Genomic DNA, 16127 nt, shown 5'->3' with positions numbered 1-16127 from the left:
TGTTTAGGTAACTGAATAGGGTATGTTTCATGATTGACCATCAGCCATAGGCTATGGTGATCAGATAATATTGGATCTATCACTCCATACTCTTATTCATCTTTTGTTAAATTGGAAATTATTTTATCCAGGCATGCCGGTAATCGTGTCGGCTGGTCATTCACACAGTACAAGTTTTTGGATCTTAGCAGGTTTTGAAAATGTGTGACAGTTGGTGTTTTTTGTAGAATGTCAATATTAATGTCACCAATGTATACTATCTTGTGGGGCCTGTATTTTACCAACAGGTACTTTTTTAGTATCTCTATTTGAGCAATAAATTGACTTATATCAGAACTTGGGGTGCGATAAATAGATATGAGCACCAACTTTTGTTTTGGAAGTAGCACTACAACAATTTCAAAAGTTGGTCTTTGCAAAACTGATCAACGTTCTGTGCTACATATTCAATGTTAGAATTTTTGTTTACAAAAATTACAACACCTCCCCCCATGTCCACTTTTGTTTCTACAGTATGAACTTGTTAACTCAAATCCTTCAGGGATATACAGAGCAGTATCATCAGGTGTGAGGCAGTGTTCATTTATACAAAAAATGTGGCATGGGTTTGAAATTAGGAATACATCTATTTCATCTATTTCGTTTCTGATTGACTGTACATTTAGATGCAAAATTAAAATTCTGTTGTCAGCAAGGATAGGCAAAGAATTTGATACTTCTGCATTTACAGTTTTGTGTCACTGACTGGGGCATAGTAGTTCATAAAAAATCTTCACTACAGCTAGACACTTTCCTGCATCCGGTAGATGAGTGCGTGGCAGCATTATCTTTCCTCTTGGGTGCTGATGTGGCTGTCTCTGCAGTTCTGGCTGGTACATTTCTGTTGCAGTCTGGTGAGGTGGCTGCTGCTGTTGGTTCAGTAGCGGGTTCATGCCACCCTAGTTCTCTGATGGTCTTTTGGGACTTACATTTAATAGCTTCATTTATCATATTTCCTAATGTATACTTTCCTTTATTGTTCAAGTGAAGTCCATGTCTGGTGAAGTGTGTTCTGTCAAGTGAGCTGACGTCTATTAGTCTGACATTACCTAATGTGTTGCAAGCACTTTTGGGTTTAACATTTATTCTGCGAATTTCTTTGTTTATTGGTGAGCTTTCAGACAGGTCTTATCTTAGGTTAAAGTTCACAAGTACAATGTTTGTTTTACCCATTTCAGGTGGCTGCCTCATGTACCACTGTGAGGAATGGCCTTTTGTGAGATACCTGACTCCAAATGCCCATTGCATGCAGTTCCCTTTGCAATGGATGCTCAGAAACTGTTTGAGATGGACTTGCAATCACTGACAGAACATGACTCTCTGTCCCATCCTTGTTGGTTAGGACCATTGTATGGTCACTATTCCTACACCATGTAATGTGGCTTCAAGTAATAAATCATTCTTCGAATTCATCTCTGACAGTCCATATTTATACACTAAAAATTCAGTTAACTTCTTTCACAGTGTGGTCACAGGTATATCCAAACATAAATTCTGTCATGTCACCATGTCAATCCAACTTCACCCACTGATTTCCTGCAAACTTTGCAACCTACTGGCATGTACATATCAATTCACCGTCATGACTACATTTACATCTACATCTACAACTGTACTCTGCGAACCGTTGTGAAGTGCATAGAAGACGGTATGTCTCATCGTACCAGTTATTAAGTTTCTTCCTGTTCCATTCACATATGGAGTGCTAGAAGAATGATTGTTTGAATGCCTCTGTGCCTGCTGTAATTCTAATCTTATCCTCACGATCCCTATATGAGCAATATGTAGAGGATTGTAGTGTTTTCATAGAGTCATCATTTAAAGCCAGCTCTTGAAACTTTGTTAGTAGACATTCTTGGTATAGTCTATGCCTATGTTTGAGAGCTTGCCAGTTAAGTTTCTTCAGCATCTTTGTGATACTCTCCCACTGGTCAAACCAACCTGTGACCGTCTGTACTAGCCTTCTCTGTATACATTCAATATTCCATATTAGTCCTATCTGATATGGGCACTTGAGCAATATACAAAAATGGGTCACACAAGTGACTTGTAAGCAATCTTCTTTATAGATTGATTGGACTTCCCCAGTATTCTACATGCTTGACCCCTGACTGATCCTATGTAATCACTCTATTTCATATTACTATGGAGTGTTATACCCAGGTATTTGTATGAGTTGGCCATTTCCAGCAGTGACTCATTGATATTATAGTCATAAGATTGTAAGTATTTTTCATTTTGTGAAATGCACTATTTAACATTTACGAATATTTAAAGCAAGTTGTCAATCTTTGCGCCAATTTGAAATCTTATCGAGATCTGACTGTAGATTTATGTAGCTTCTTTCAAACAGTACTTTGTTACAGATAACAACATTATTTGCAAAAAAATCTGAGATTAATATTGTCTGCAAGGTCATTAATATACAACATGAACAGCAAGGATTCCATCACATTTTGCGGCACAGCACATTACTTTTTTACCACCCTGCCAATGTCCAGCAGTGTTCATTTGTCTAGCTAAAAGTTGTAGTAGAAAATACTAGACCACTACTGTCTATTGCAGGTTGCAACATACATAGAATTGTCTGGTAAACGGGATGTGGCTAGTACTGAAATAAAAGTTTTGACTCGGCAATGTAAATTTTCAGGTGTATTTTTACGATAAAGATCACAGTTAATACTGCCAAGTCCATGCTAAGTGTCTACACAATGTAAAGTTCCCATGCACACCATAATCACACACGTAGCCAGTTTATGGTATTTACACCCATTACCGAAGTTAATAGAGTTCACTAGATTGTTTAGTTATGAAAATGCTCGCTCAAATGTTGTGCACTCTGCTCTACACGTAATACCTGTTCCAGTATTAGACCGCACAACATGCCATGCGGTTTTAACTAACAGTCAAAAGCAATAATTTTGATATTCCATCCAAAATTCCACATGACTTCCACTATACCGTTCACTTAAATACGCTTTGTACTCCTTTGCAAACTCGTAATTAGCATTTTTTTGTGATTTTACAGTACGCTACGCCTGAACTTCTCTGGTGCACATCCGAAGCTACTTCTAAATCTTATAATGAATCTCCATCCAAGATGACAAGCCATGTCCTCCCTACCAAAAAGTCTTCAATCCAGTCACAAATTTCTCATTATACTCCATGTGATCATACTTTTGACAATAAGTGTAGGTGTGGTACTGAGTCAAATGCTTTTCAGAAATCAAGAAGTACTGCATCTACCTGACTGCCTCAGTGCAAAGTTTTCAGTATGTCATATGTGGAAAAGTGTGAGTTGGGTTTCACATGACTGATGTTTTCAGAATCCCTACTGGTTGGCATGGGGGATGTCATTCTGTTCAAAATACCTCATTATGTTTGAGCTCAAAATATATTCTAAGATTCTACAATAAATTGATGTCAAGGATATTAGATGGTAGTTTTTTGGATCATTTCTGCTACCCTTCTTGTACACAGGTGTAACTTGTGCTTTCTTCCCACTACTGGGCACAGTTTTTTGTTCAACCACAAATTCAGTATAGAATCTGATAGGGATTCCACTGGGCCCTGGAGCTGTGTTCAGTTTTAATGATTTTAGCTACATCTCAGCACCACTGTCACTAATACTTATTTCACTCATCTTTTCAGTGATGCAAGGATTAAATTGGGGCAGTTCCCCTGTGTTTTCTTTTTTAAAGGAACTTTTAGAAACAGAGTTAAGCGTTTCAGCTTGCTTTGATACCCTCAGTTTCAGTTTGTGTCTCATTCACTAGGAGTTTAGCATTTCAGATTTTGCTTTGATACCTTCAGTTTCAGTTCATGTCTCATTCGCTAGGGACTGGACATGAACTTTGTTTCCACTAGCAGCATTTATATATGACCAGCATTTTTTTTTTTTTTTTTTTTAGGTTTGTGAATGATCTTTTGACAGTATTTTGCAACAGTCGTCATTGAAGGCTTCATGCATTATTCTCTTGACAGCCAAATGTGTTTCATTTAGCATCTCTCAATCTATAGACCAACACTTTGTTTCACCCCTATTATGCAGTAGCCTCTCTTTCTTTAAGAGTCTCTTTAAAGTGACTGTATACCATGGAGGGTCCCTTCTTTTATGAACTGTTCTACTGGGTACATATCTAGCCAGAGAATGGTCAACTATTCTTTTAAACTTGAGCTATAGTTCCTGTATATGCTACTCCCTACTGAAAGTTTAAAGTTCCTCATTGAGGTATGACTACTGACTGTTTCTCTAGTTTACTGAACATGAATATCTTCCTGCTTGTTTTATTGTCCTTTGTTCTTTGGTAATAACTGATGCAACAACAGTGTCACAGTCACTGATACCAGTTTCAATGTCAACATCCTCAAAGAGGTTAAGTGTATTTCTTGCCATTAGGTCCAATATATTTTCATCATGAGTTGGTTCTGAACTGTCTGTTCCAGGTAATTTTCAGAGAAGACATTTTGAATTGTTTTGCAGGATGACTTATCATACTATCACCGACAAACCTGTAATTTTTCGAGTTGATTGTTGAATGGCTAAAGTCCTCACCAATGATTACTGGAATTGTGAGTGAGTAACTTATGAACAAGCGAAACAAGGTTTTTTCTATGGTTAATCAGCCCAATACTGAGTCTTATGCAAATTATCTTGCATGCAGTTTCAGTTTCTATTGAGGTGGATTTGAGTTTCTTTTCTGCTGAGACAAATAAAGCATCTCTATTTCCCATTAGCCTATCCTTTTGCTATACACTTAAATTTTCCTCAAAAATCTCACTGCTATCAATTTAAGGTTTCAACCAGCTTTCAGTACATAGTATTATGTGAGCTTCACTGCTTTTGGGGGGAACACTTCAGCAGTTAACCACTAGAATTTTAATCCACTCACTTGTGGGGGGGATATTTCTTTTGATCTTGTACTGATACTTCTGGGTTTCCTACACCTATTGTTATCTGGATTGGATGGAAAGTCATCTAATCTGAGAAACCCTGTGAGCACCACAGTCAGATAACTGGGTAGCAGCCTCTGATGTGTAGTGCACACCTTATCCATTTAGGGGAGCCCTACAATTCTCCACACTATGGTGCAGGTCTGGGCAGTCAACCTAGCTTTTCACAGAACCATTAAAGTCTCTGGTTCAGTCCTTCTACTTGACTCAGAACTGAAGAGCCATGACCATTTCTGGGAACAATGCTACAAATTGTGAGCTTTGCTGAAACTCCATGCTCAAGGCTGGTCTTCTCAACCTTCATTGCCAGTCACTGGAATGATCCAAGTATCACCTCAGACTCCAGACAACAAGCATAATTTGTTCCAACATGCACCACAATCTGCAGTTGGTTGCACCCTGTTCCCTCAATGCCTGCTGGAATTGTCTCTCCAACATGTTAAATGAGGCATACACACTGAGTGCACCTGGTGTCCTTTCCTGTCCCTTGCTGCCATTTCGGTAAGGGGTACCATCATTTGCCATACATTTGAACTGCCAACAATTAATAGAGTCTTACCCTTTTGTGTTTGTTTCCTCTTGACACTGGACAAAACAGGTTACCCAAAACAGGTGAAGTGAGTCCCATTGGTTCAGTTCCAGTTCCAGTGAAAGACATCATCTCGAAGTTGTTGGTTAGGGAGATCATATAACACCCTGAGTTCTCCCTGGTACCCATCCACTCTGTACAGGAAGCCTTGAGCTACCACTGAAACACCATTCACTGCCGCCTAGTGGATGAGTAATGGTAGATCCAGTGCTTTCTGCAGAGAAGATAGGATTCACAGGTACATGACTTTTGGGAGCTCTTCCAACACACCAATTTGTAGCAGCTGCCAATCATTTGACAGTAGTGAGGGTGATTTCCACCTGATTACAAATGTCAACCAACTCATCCCGTGTTCAAGAACAACATTCACAGTGGGGCTGTATTTTGGATGGTACAGTGTATTACAGGATAGTGAACATATAACTTTAAACTAAGCTTGCTGATTAGCTTTTAATCTGTGGAGCTAAAAAAATAGTAATTACCAACAAAAATTGAAGTAAATACACGAAACAAGATTTGTATTAAGCCAACAGAAAAACCGGAGGTAAAAATTACTAATTTTCTAAAACTTTTTAAGGTTAATTATAGTTATTAGCAAACTCCGAAATAGAGATAATTCATGATAAATGTTGATAATATATGCTCCTCTTTAAGTGAAAACTGAATGTGACACAATATGTGCTGTAGTAATGGTTATTATATCACAAACATCGATTTACTACAAATTAGAGTATGAACAGGGCAAATGTTAACTCCCAGACATTCTGAAAAATGTATATTTACTTGAGTTGATACATGCTGAAATTCAGGGTGATCTATTCTTTGACAGTAACTGTAAATCACAAATGCTGATTCGCTGCAAAATATGTTATCAAAAACACTCGTACCAGTAACTTACGAAAATATAATTTTGTGAGGTTCCGAAAATTCTTAAAAATAATCTATTTCTCACGAAATTATACAATGAAATTAGAGAACATTTGTTTTGAATGAGGCTAGGCCTACTCTTCTCAAAAATATAAAAAAATCGCTAATTAGTTTAAGCCTATAATTGACGATAACAGTACAAGATTATCACGCCGTTCGTGAATTTTTGCAGTTTCACAGTATATCACAACAGAAATGGGTATTGATATGATCATTGAAAGATTATGCTAAAACAACATGTACAGTAAAATATGAAAATCCAGATTTTCAATTGGCACACGAAGCTTGCCCACTCATTCTCACACAAAGGAAAAATTTCAAAGTCGGCTTTTACATGCAAATCAACATGCAAATTGCACAGATTTTTTTACTTAGCCATTTCTGGGCCAACATCTACACTGGTGTGCCAAAAGAGGACACTGCAGCATGAGTTTATCTCATGCAAAATCATAAAAATGTGGAGCACCAACAAAGTAGTGTCTAATATTTTGTCTAATTAATTTCTGAGACTGGTGTAGAGAAAATTGATAGGACATCATTGGTGTACATACTCATGCATATCTCCTTAAAACTTGTTTGGAATTGGACATGCTTCAATGTCCTCTGCTAATCAAAGCAAAGGCCTTGGAACAAAATGTTGCATGGATCAGTTGCTTTCCTCATTTGCAGGGAAATATGTGGACACATTCACTGATTTTTAGATCATAACGAGGAAAGAAAAACTTGAGTACTTGGTGCATTATGTGATAATTATGAGGCCAGTAATATTGTTGTAAAAGTGCTACAAGGTCTGGTATTCTGATCTTGTTGCAGAGATCCTTTTTTATTGAAGCTTTACCTTCATATGCTTTCCTTACCATGTAGAGCTTTTATTGTTCCACGTCTCTCCAAAACGTGTACCTAAAATCATCAATAGTGGAAGTACTTTGGAATATGAAATTGTAGGAATTTTATTTGGAAAACATGGACCTTTGGCATTGTTATTTTGAGCAGTTTATTCCCACAACCTTTTTAATCTTACCGATGCCAGATTCTATTCATGAACACGGTCTTGAAATACATACACCATAATAGCTGTTCACTAGTATTTACATGTAATTTCACAGGTGATGTTTCAATAATTAAATTTTGCTTGCCCTATGCTTTTACTATATTAACATAGTTCTCAACAATTCTTATAATATCCCTGAACAATACAGTTCACGTAGGCTTTCACTATTACCGCTAACTTAGTCCATAACTTCACTGTTCTGTTCCCCACTCGTCACCCTATAGTTATGTCCATTATAATTATCCGGGCAGTTATGCTGTGGTCAGTTGATGAATTCTGTGTCAATTCCCAACGTTTCATCCCCGTCTGCAGAGGATATCTTCAAGGGGGTCTGTAGCTCGATGGAAGGTCCAACACACCCACTGGCGTGCTACAGTAGGGGTAATGCAGGAATAGGTTTAATAATGAATTAAAAAAATAGGAATGCAGGTAAGCTACTACAAACAGCATAGTGAATGCACTATTGTGGCCAATATAGATACGAAGCCCACGACTACCACAGTAGTAGAAGTTTGTATGCCAACTAGCTCTGCAGATGACGAAGAGATAGGTGAAATGTATGATGAGGTAAAAGAAATTATTCAGACAGTGAAGGGAGATGAAAATTTAATAGTAATGGGTGACTGGAATTCGATAGTAGGAAAAGGAAGAGAAGGAAACATAGTAGGTGAATATGGAATGGGGGTAAGGAATGGAAGAGGAAGCTGCTTGGTAGAATTTTGCACAGAGCATAACTGTTGGTTATGACCTGTAGATTAAAACTTAAGAAACTGCAAAAAGGTGGGAATTTAAGGAGATGGGACCTGGATAAACTGACAGAACCAGTGGATGTAGAGAGTTTCAGGGAGAGCATTAGGGAACGATTGACAAGAGTGGGGGAAAGAAATGCAGTAGAAGAAGAATGGGTAGCCTTGAGAGATGAAATAGTGAAGGCAGCAGAGGATCACGTAGGTAAAAAGATGAGGGCTAATAGAAATCCTTGGGTAACAGAAGAGATACTGAATTTAATTGGTGAAAGGAGAAAATACAAAAATGCAGTAAATAAAGCAGGCAAAAAGGAATACAAACGTCTCAAAAATGAGATTGACAGGAAGTGCAAAATGGCTAAGAAGGGATGGCTAGAGGACAAATGTAAGGATGTAGAGGCATGTATCACTAGGGTGAAGATAGATGGAAACCCAGTTCTAAACAAAGAAGGGAAAGCAGAGAGGTTGAAGGAGTATATAGAGGGTCTATACAAGGGTGATGTTCTTGAGGACAGTATTATGAAAATGGAAGAGGAAGTAGATGAAGATGAAATGGGAGATATGATACTGCGTGAAGAGTTTGACAGAGCACTGAAAGACATCAGTCAAAACAAGGCCCCGGGAGAAGACAACATTCCATTAGAACTACTGATAGCCTTGGGAGAGCCAGTCCTGACAAAACTCTACCATCTGTTGAGCAAGATGTATGAGACACGCAAAATACCCTCAGACTTCAAGAAGAATGTAATAATTCCAATCCCAAAGAAAGCGGGTGTTGACAGACGTGAAAATTGCCGAATAGCAGTTTAATTAGCCACGGCTGCAAAATACAAACATGAATTCTTTATAGATGAATGGAAAAACTGGTAGAAGCCGACCTCCGGGAAGATCAGTTTGGATTCCATAGAAATGTTGGAACATGTGAGGCTATACTGACCCGACGACTTATCTTAGAAAATAGATTAAGGAAAAGCAAACCTACATTTCTATCATTTGTAGACTTAGAGAAAGCTTTTGACAATGTTGACTGGAATACTCTCTTTCAAATTCTGAAGGTGGCAGGCATAAAATACAGGGAGCGAGAGGCTATTTATAATTTGTACAGAAACTAGATGGCAGTTATAAGAGTCAAGGGGCATGAAAGGGAAGCAGTGGTTGGGAAGGGAGAGAGACAGGGTTGTAGCCTCTTCCCAATGTTATTCAATCTGTATAATGTAGAAGAAATTAAAACTTTGAGGTTCGCCGATGACATTGTAATATAAGCAAAATAACTAATGATGGTCAAAGTAGAGAGGATATAAACTGTAGACTGGTTATGGCAAGGAAAGCGTTTCTGAAGAAGAGAAATTTGTTAACATCAAGTATAGATTTAAGTGTCACGAAGTCTTTTCTGAATGTATTTGTATGGGGTGTAGCCATGTATGGAAGTGAAACGTGGACTGTAAATAGTTTAGACAAAAAGAAAATAGAAGCTTTCAAAATGTGGTGTTACAGAAGAATGCTGAAGATTAGATTGGTAGATCACATAACTAATGAGTAAGTATTGTATAGAATTGAGGGAAGAGAAATTTGTGGCACAACTTGACTAGAAGAAGGGATCGGTTGGTAGGAAATATTCTGAAGCATCGAGGGAGTACCAGTTTAGTATTGGAGGGCAGCGTGGAGGGTAAAATTGTAGAGGGAGACCAAGAAATGAATACACTAAACAGATTCAGAGGGATGTGGGTTGCAGTAGGTACTGGGAGATGAAGAAGCTTGCACAGGATAGAGTAGCCTGGAGAGCTGCTTCAAACCAGTCTTTTTTTATTTTAGTGTGTAATAGATACATTTGGTTCTAGAAGTTTTCTGATGCATATGGTTCAGGAAATAAGTTAACATTTTAAGACTATATCTCAATATTGGGCACTAGTTTGCCTTTATTGTTTGGTCCATTGTACTACCATCATGATAGTGATACACAGAGGGAAACTCTACTAGTAGCAGCACTATAACCTCCACTTTCTCTGGCACCACCAACAACTACTACAGTAAGAACATGAAATAAAGTAAAATGAAGTTAATCAGATACGTTATGCTGTGTTGTACATCTATTCAAAGAGCTACACTTTTACGGCGTCGACTGAAAAAACAATGCTTTTTTGATCCTCTAATTTTTCAAGATTATATAGTTCACACAGAAAATGTAAAAAATTATGCTCAGATCTTTTACTTACACTTTGTGTATAGAATCATCTAGAAGAAATATCCACAGTTTGCATAATCCTACGTCATTGTTAACTAAATGTGCCTTATAGAATTAGTGGAAGAAAATGAAGACAAAACAGAGAACTATATCCTAATATTTTACATTTGTTGCTGTTTAACTGATTTGTGTCATACATGAAAGTAATTGTTATAAGCTCATTATTTCCCTGATGACATGTACTATTTTTTTCCTCAGAGATATAAGACACTTCGAGGACTAACAGGACCTGTACATTTTGATTATGAAGGTTTTCGAACAGATTTTATGCTGCATATAGTGGAGTTGACAGTTGATGGACTGCAGAAGATTGGCACATGGAATTCAACCACTGGACTTACTTTAATACGAGAAGAAGTATCAACTGAAGTGAGACAAGAGGAAAGCCTACAAAACAGGACACTCATAGTGTTAACAGCAATTGTAAGCACACATTAACTGCTACAGAGTTTATATGTAAATACTGTTGAACTTGAGAAAAATGTTTTCAGTAGGGGGACTTGACAAATAAAAAATCTTATTTTAGCTAAAAGGAATTGTTCTTTTCTAGAACACTTTATTTTCTATCAAAAACTATTTTTGTTGTTCCTTAAACATGGACTTCATTGATAGTATCTAAATAATATTATGTACCAGAAATTTACAGGATTTTAAAAAAATATAAGTATAAATGTGACAAAACATAATTATTTTTACTTGACATTTATAATATCCTAGAAGAAAAATATATTTGTGTGTTTCACGTGCGCAGCTCACAATAAGCTACTTTTTTTCAGAATCATTTGATACACTACTTAAAAGTGCATTATTTTGTAGCCATCTCCAGACTGCTTTTAAATGTTCATCAGATACAGTGAGCAGTGCCAAATAAATTTATGCTCATACATAGATGTGTAGCTCTATGCCTTGCATACAATGTTACTGAAAAATTAATTATAATCAAATTCAGAAATAGGGCTTATGTATGAGTCATGTACATTGTATTCAGTTATACATACATGGTCCCATGAAAAAATTGAATATAATAAGCCATGGTTTTAAAATAACATATTTATGAGTTTTTCCATAGCTAACATGTGAGAAAACTGCAGCACAAAAGACATTTCCAGTAGTAATCATGTTTAATCTAGACTGACAGCTTTTGATGTTAGGAAGCCAGAAGAAAGAGTAGGGTTTAACATTCCACCAACAACAATGCCCTTAGATGTGGCACATGAACTCAGACTGTGGAGGGATAAGAAATAAAGTTATCATGTACTTTTCAAAGGAGCAACAGAAAACAAAAATTTGGAATAACTGGAAGCAATTCCAGTGTCTTACGGCTACAGTACCTTCCTCAGTTTTAGAATTAGACCATTATCAAATGCAGATTTCACCACCTGACTGCATACAACATGCCATGTGTTGTCGCATACAGTTTAGTGAAGCTGCCTTGTTCTGTCTTTGTTCACAACTTTTTAATGACTTAACATGCAAACCAGTCATTCTGCATTAAATGCTATTCCCATTGTATATGTATTTTGCTTCTGTCATATTTATTACTTTCTCACCATAACCAATCATATTCTCAATTACTCCTGTGCAATAAATTCAATCATCATCTTGTTACACACCAGAAAAAGAAAATACAAACAAACCATATGTTAGTAGAATGACAAAATTTCTCATCACGGCACACACGTGGTGTTGATGTCAGTTAAGTTTTGTTTCTGATGTTATAGAACATAAATACTTATCCTGTGTGTGTCTCATTCAAAACAATGTACCTGAACCCATTCCTTATTTTCTATGGTTTAATATCAGCAGAAATTTATTAGAAGTTCATGATGGTTTCTAAGGAGTCTACTCTTTTACTTTCAACAGCTAAAAATGAGTGGTTTTATTGAAATGTGGCCATACTTCTCTTGACAGTGATCCATGTAAAGATCAGTCAGGAACTAGAACAACAGATCAAAACAGAACTAGCACAGTACACTATAGGGTGGATAGAAGGTAAGGATGTGTGAATTACCTGGTGTGTTTGACACATCAGAAGATAGAATACAGTAAATCTTACATGAATAAGAGAGCTTAGTGTATGTTAGGTGTCATATTTGTGAACACTCCTCAGAAGCAAAGGTGAATATAAAGACTTCATCAATGTGTGAACAACTCTAACTATTCTAACCGATTTTTATGTGGGCAAGAGAGGAATCGCTCTATTCACATCAGAAAAAGTAATAACCAAAGAAGCGAGGGTAAGCCATTGATATTACACTATCAAAAGTGAAGTGAATTTCATCTGCCAGAAAAACAATGCCTTGTGTCTTCTGGAATGAAAAGAGATTCTTCTTATTGACTGACTTGTGAAGAGCAAAATATTAACTGGTGTGATCTTCTGTACCAACTAGGTGGAAAAAATATAATAAAAGGCATGAAACGCAAAACGAGTAAACGTAATCCTTCTTCAGTAAAATGTATCTGTTCATGGAGATGCTTTGGCAATAGGAAAACTAGTTTTTAGTATGAATTCTTGGAACATAGAAACTATTAACTTATTTGGCATCCTTTGACTTTCATCCATTCCTATCCACAAATTAATGCCTCACAAGTCTTTTGTGTACAAACAAGAGGTTATGACAGCTATAAATGAATGTTCTCCAAAATGTGTTTGCCTAAAACATACTGCTTTGAAACATCTGTGGCTATTTTTACCTTAAAAACATAGTACATTATTGCCAGCCTGAGAAATATTCTGCTTGGCAATATGTGTCAACCATCTGGGAACCTTGTACTCCTCATAATATAAAGCTAAATCTTATAATGGTTTCTGAGATACAATGCAGGAGAAGGATACCAATCTGACAGTCACCTCAAAATGTATGAAAAGCTCATTTAAACCACTAGGTCAATATGCAGCACAGCTATCTGTTAATCCTGCAAACAGACTGGACATGAATCTAGGTCATCTTTCCCTTGAAGATGGCAAACATTTTATAAATTAAGATGTTAGAGCAGGCCCAAATTTCTGTATTTAGTAAATCACCTACTGTTTGATAGCCACCTTACGTGAATGTGGAGTAATTCTGAAACGTCAAGACATGCAGATACATTGGAAAACAAGTTTGCAAATAATTTTAATAACTTGTAGTTTTGGGTCATTTAATTCTGATGCCAGTTACATTAAACTGCTGCATTAATAATTATACATTTCACGTAGCTCATTTGGGAATTTTGGATAGTTCCAAAATGGAAAAATCGCCTTATATGTTCCATTATTATCTCTCATTCATATGTATTAAAGTGGCTTTACAGTTTTTCTCTGGAATGCTACTGTGACAATATTTCACAGTTAGTCTTTAGCTCTGTATCAAGTTAATAAGACGTCGTAAGACAGGAACCTCAATTAAAAAGACTACAATTAGTTTAATATATAACAGATGTTCTTTTGGTCATACTTTCTACAATTATTTTCTTTTAGTGTCTCAGTTGTAAATTATATAGTGTTGATCAGTCATGGTGAAAATTGTCCTAATAATAAGCCAATACACATAAAAAAACTCAATAGCACTGTTTGCTGTTTACATTTTCTTGACAACAGAACTTTTGTTTTAATGCAGATAACAGAAAAAGTAAAAAGTACACCAAATTAAGTCAAATAAAGAGAAAGTAAGTGGCAGTTATAGTATTAAAAAGTAAACATTTTTGATTATTGATTTGTAGAATATTGTATTACAGTAATAAATACATTGTAATTCTATTCTTTGTACCACATCTTTCATAAAAGACTTCTTTGGCAGTTTCAATTATACATGCATATCATTTGTGGTGTGCTTCACTTGTGACAGAGTTGAGATAGATTATGACTAATGAGAAATTAAAGCCTGGGGGGTAATAAGAAAGAAAAAATATTTGTGGTAAATGTAAGACATAGGAAGTGTACTGTATGATGAATGATAGGTCACTGTTAATGAAGCCTGAGGATATTTGGTTGGAGAACACCAGTGAACAGTAGAAGTGGCATTGTCTCTCTCAAAGGCACTAATGTGTTAGTGATGTTTGTAAAATGGGGTACTGTTCTTTTTAAGATTTGTATTTGACAGTACCACGTGTGGGATAATTTTGTGTGTTACCTGTAGTTGTACAGCTTTACTTTTAGCTGGTGTATGGATTATATGTATAAAAGAGTCTGCAATTATTACTGTTTGATGGAAGAAATACAATTAAAAATGTTCTCCAATTGACTTGGGACAGAGAGATGTGTAGTAAGCCAGAACCAACAACACTCTCAGGTGTAATTTTCAAATACTGATGCAGACTCATGGAGTGTAGCATCAGGGAAATTATAGGTTCAACAGAGTATTCCCTGGGAGTCATATGATGATGAAAAATTTTAATTTTAATTGCACTGAATGAAGACAATCTAAACGGTTAGCATACAGTATAATAAAATAGAATAGAACAGATTTAGGATGGAATACATTCATAACTTTTGAAAGTTTTTAACGCAATTGGTGTTACCAAAGATTAAATGCAATACTAATTAAAGTAATACAGTGTGTGTGCACAGTTTCCTAACTATTAAACAGTGGAATTATTATTTTCCAGTACTTTAGTACTGTAACTAAATGCATTAAGATTATGTTTTCACAAACTTCGAACTGGGCGACTAGTGTAGTACATTGTTTCATATATATCACCTCGTATGCAGGCAATATGTTTATAGATTTAAGTAGGTGCCATACCTTCATTGTCATCCCTAACTTGTATGGACTGTCTGACCATGATGGACAATTCCTCACTCTGCACGACATTACACCCCTCAAGAAATTAATCTCTACTTGGAAATGTATTAGGTCAACGACTAGTGATGCACTGGAAGTCTTTAAACAGAAACTGCAACAGATGGACTGGAGCCCAGTATACAGTGTAGATGAGGTTAAGGCTGAATTTAATATATTCATAAATGATTTTTCAGCCATCTTTGAAGAAGTATTCCCAAAAAAGTTTGTTAGAGGCAATACTGGTACATCACCAAACAAACCCTGGATCACAAAGGGAGTTAAACAATCATATAAAACAAAGAAGGAATTTTACATTGCAATTGGAATGTCTAAGGACAAAACAAAAACTGGCCATTATAAAATTTACTGTAAGGTACTAAAGAAGGTAATACAAAAGTCAAAAGCATTGTATTATGAGCAAGATATTGACAACTCTCATAACAAAATGAAGATTATTTGGAATATTGATAGAACGGAGATGGTGAAAACCGTAAGAACTTTTGAATAACTCAAAATTAAACAGAAAAGAAATCTAGTACATGAGCCTGAAAACATAGCCAAATTTTCAACAACCACTTCTTGTCAGTTTCAGCAAAAATAGGCTCGAAGGATTCTGTTAATGAAGTTCTGAGTCATATGCAAATGACTATACCCAAATATATGGTAAAATTCATATCAGACCTGCTACAGCAACTGAAATTAAAAGAACAATCATTCCTCTCAAGAATACATATTCCACTAGGATAGATAATATCTCTAATAATTTACTAAAACAGAGCAATGCTTCTATTAGTGATGTACTTAGCCACAGTTTCAA

The 16127-nt window shown here is 36.2% G+C and overlaps 1 protein-coding gene across 3 annotated transcripts in view; it reads left to right on the top strand.

Annotated features, from left to right (window-relative positions):
* The window catches only part of LOC126470105 (glutamate receptor ionotropic, kainate 2-like), a 522028-nt gene that overhangs the window by 345910 nt on the left and 159991 nt on the right, over positions 1-16127 (top strand). For all 3 annotated transcript variants that reach the window (XM_050097682.1, XM_050097680.1, XM_050097681.1), the window contains exon 9: positions 10746-10970. In XM_050097682.1, coding sequence (XP_049953639.1) covers positions 10746-10970 — 225 coding nt within the window. The remainder of the gene's footprint in view (positions 1-10745; positions 10971-16127) is intronic.

This window comes from Schistocerca serialis, chromosome 3 (assembly GCF_023864345.2).
Source record: "Schistocerca serialis cubense isolate TAMUIC-IGC-003099 chromosome 3, iqSchSeri2.2, whole genome shotgun sequence".
NCBI lineage: Eukaryota > Metazoa > Arthropoda > Insecta > Orthoptera > Acrididae > Schistocerca > Schistocerca serialis.
Note: the sequence above shows the minus strand (reverse complement) of the source record. Positions and strands in the feature narration are given on the sequence as shown.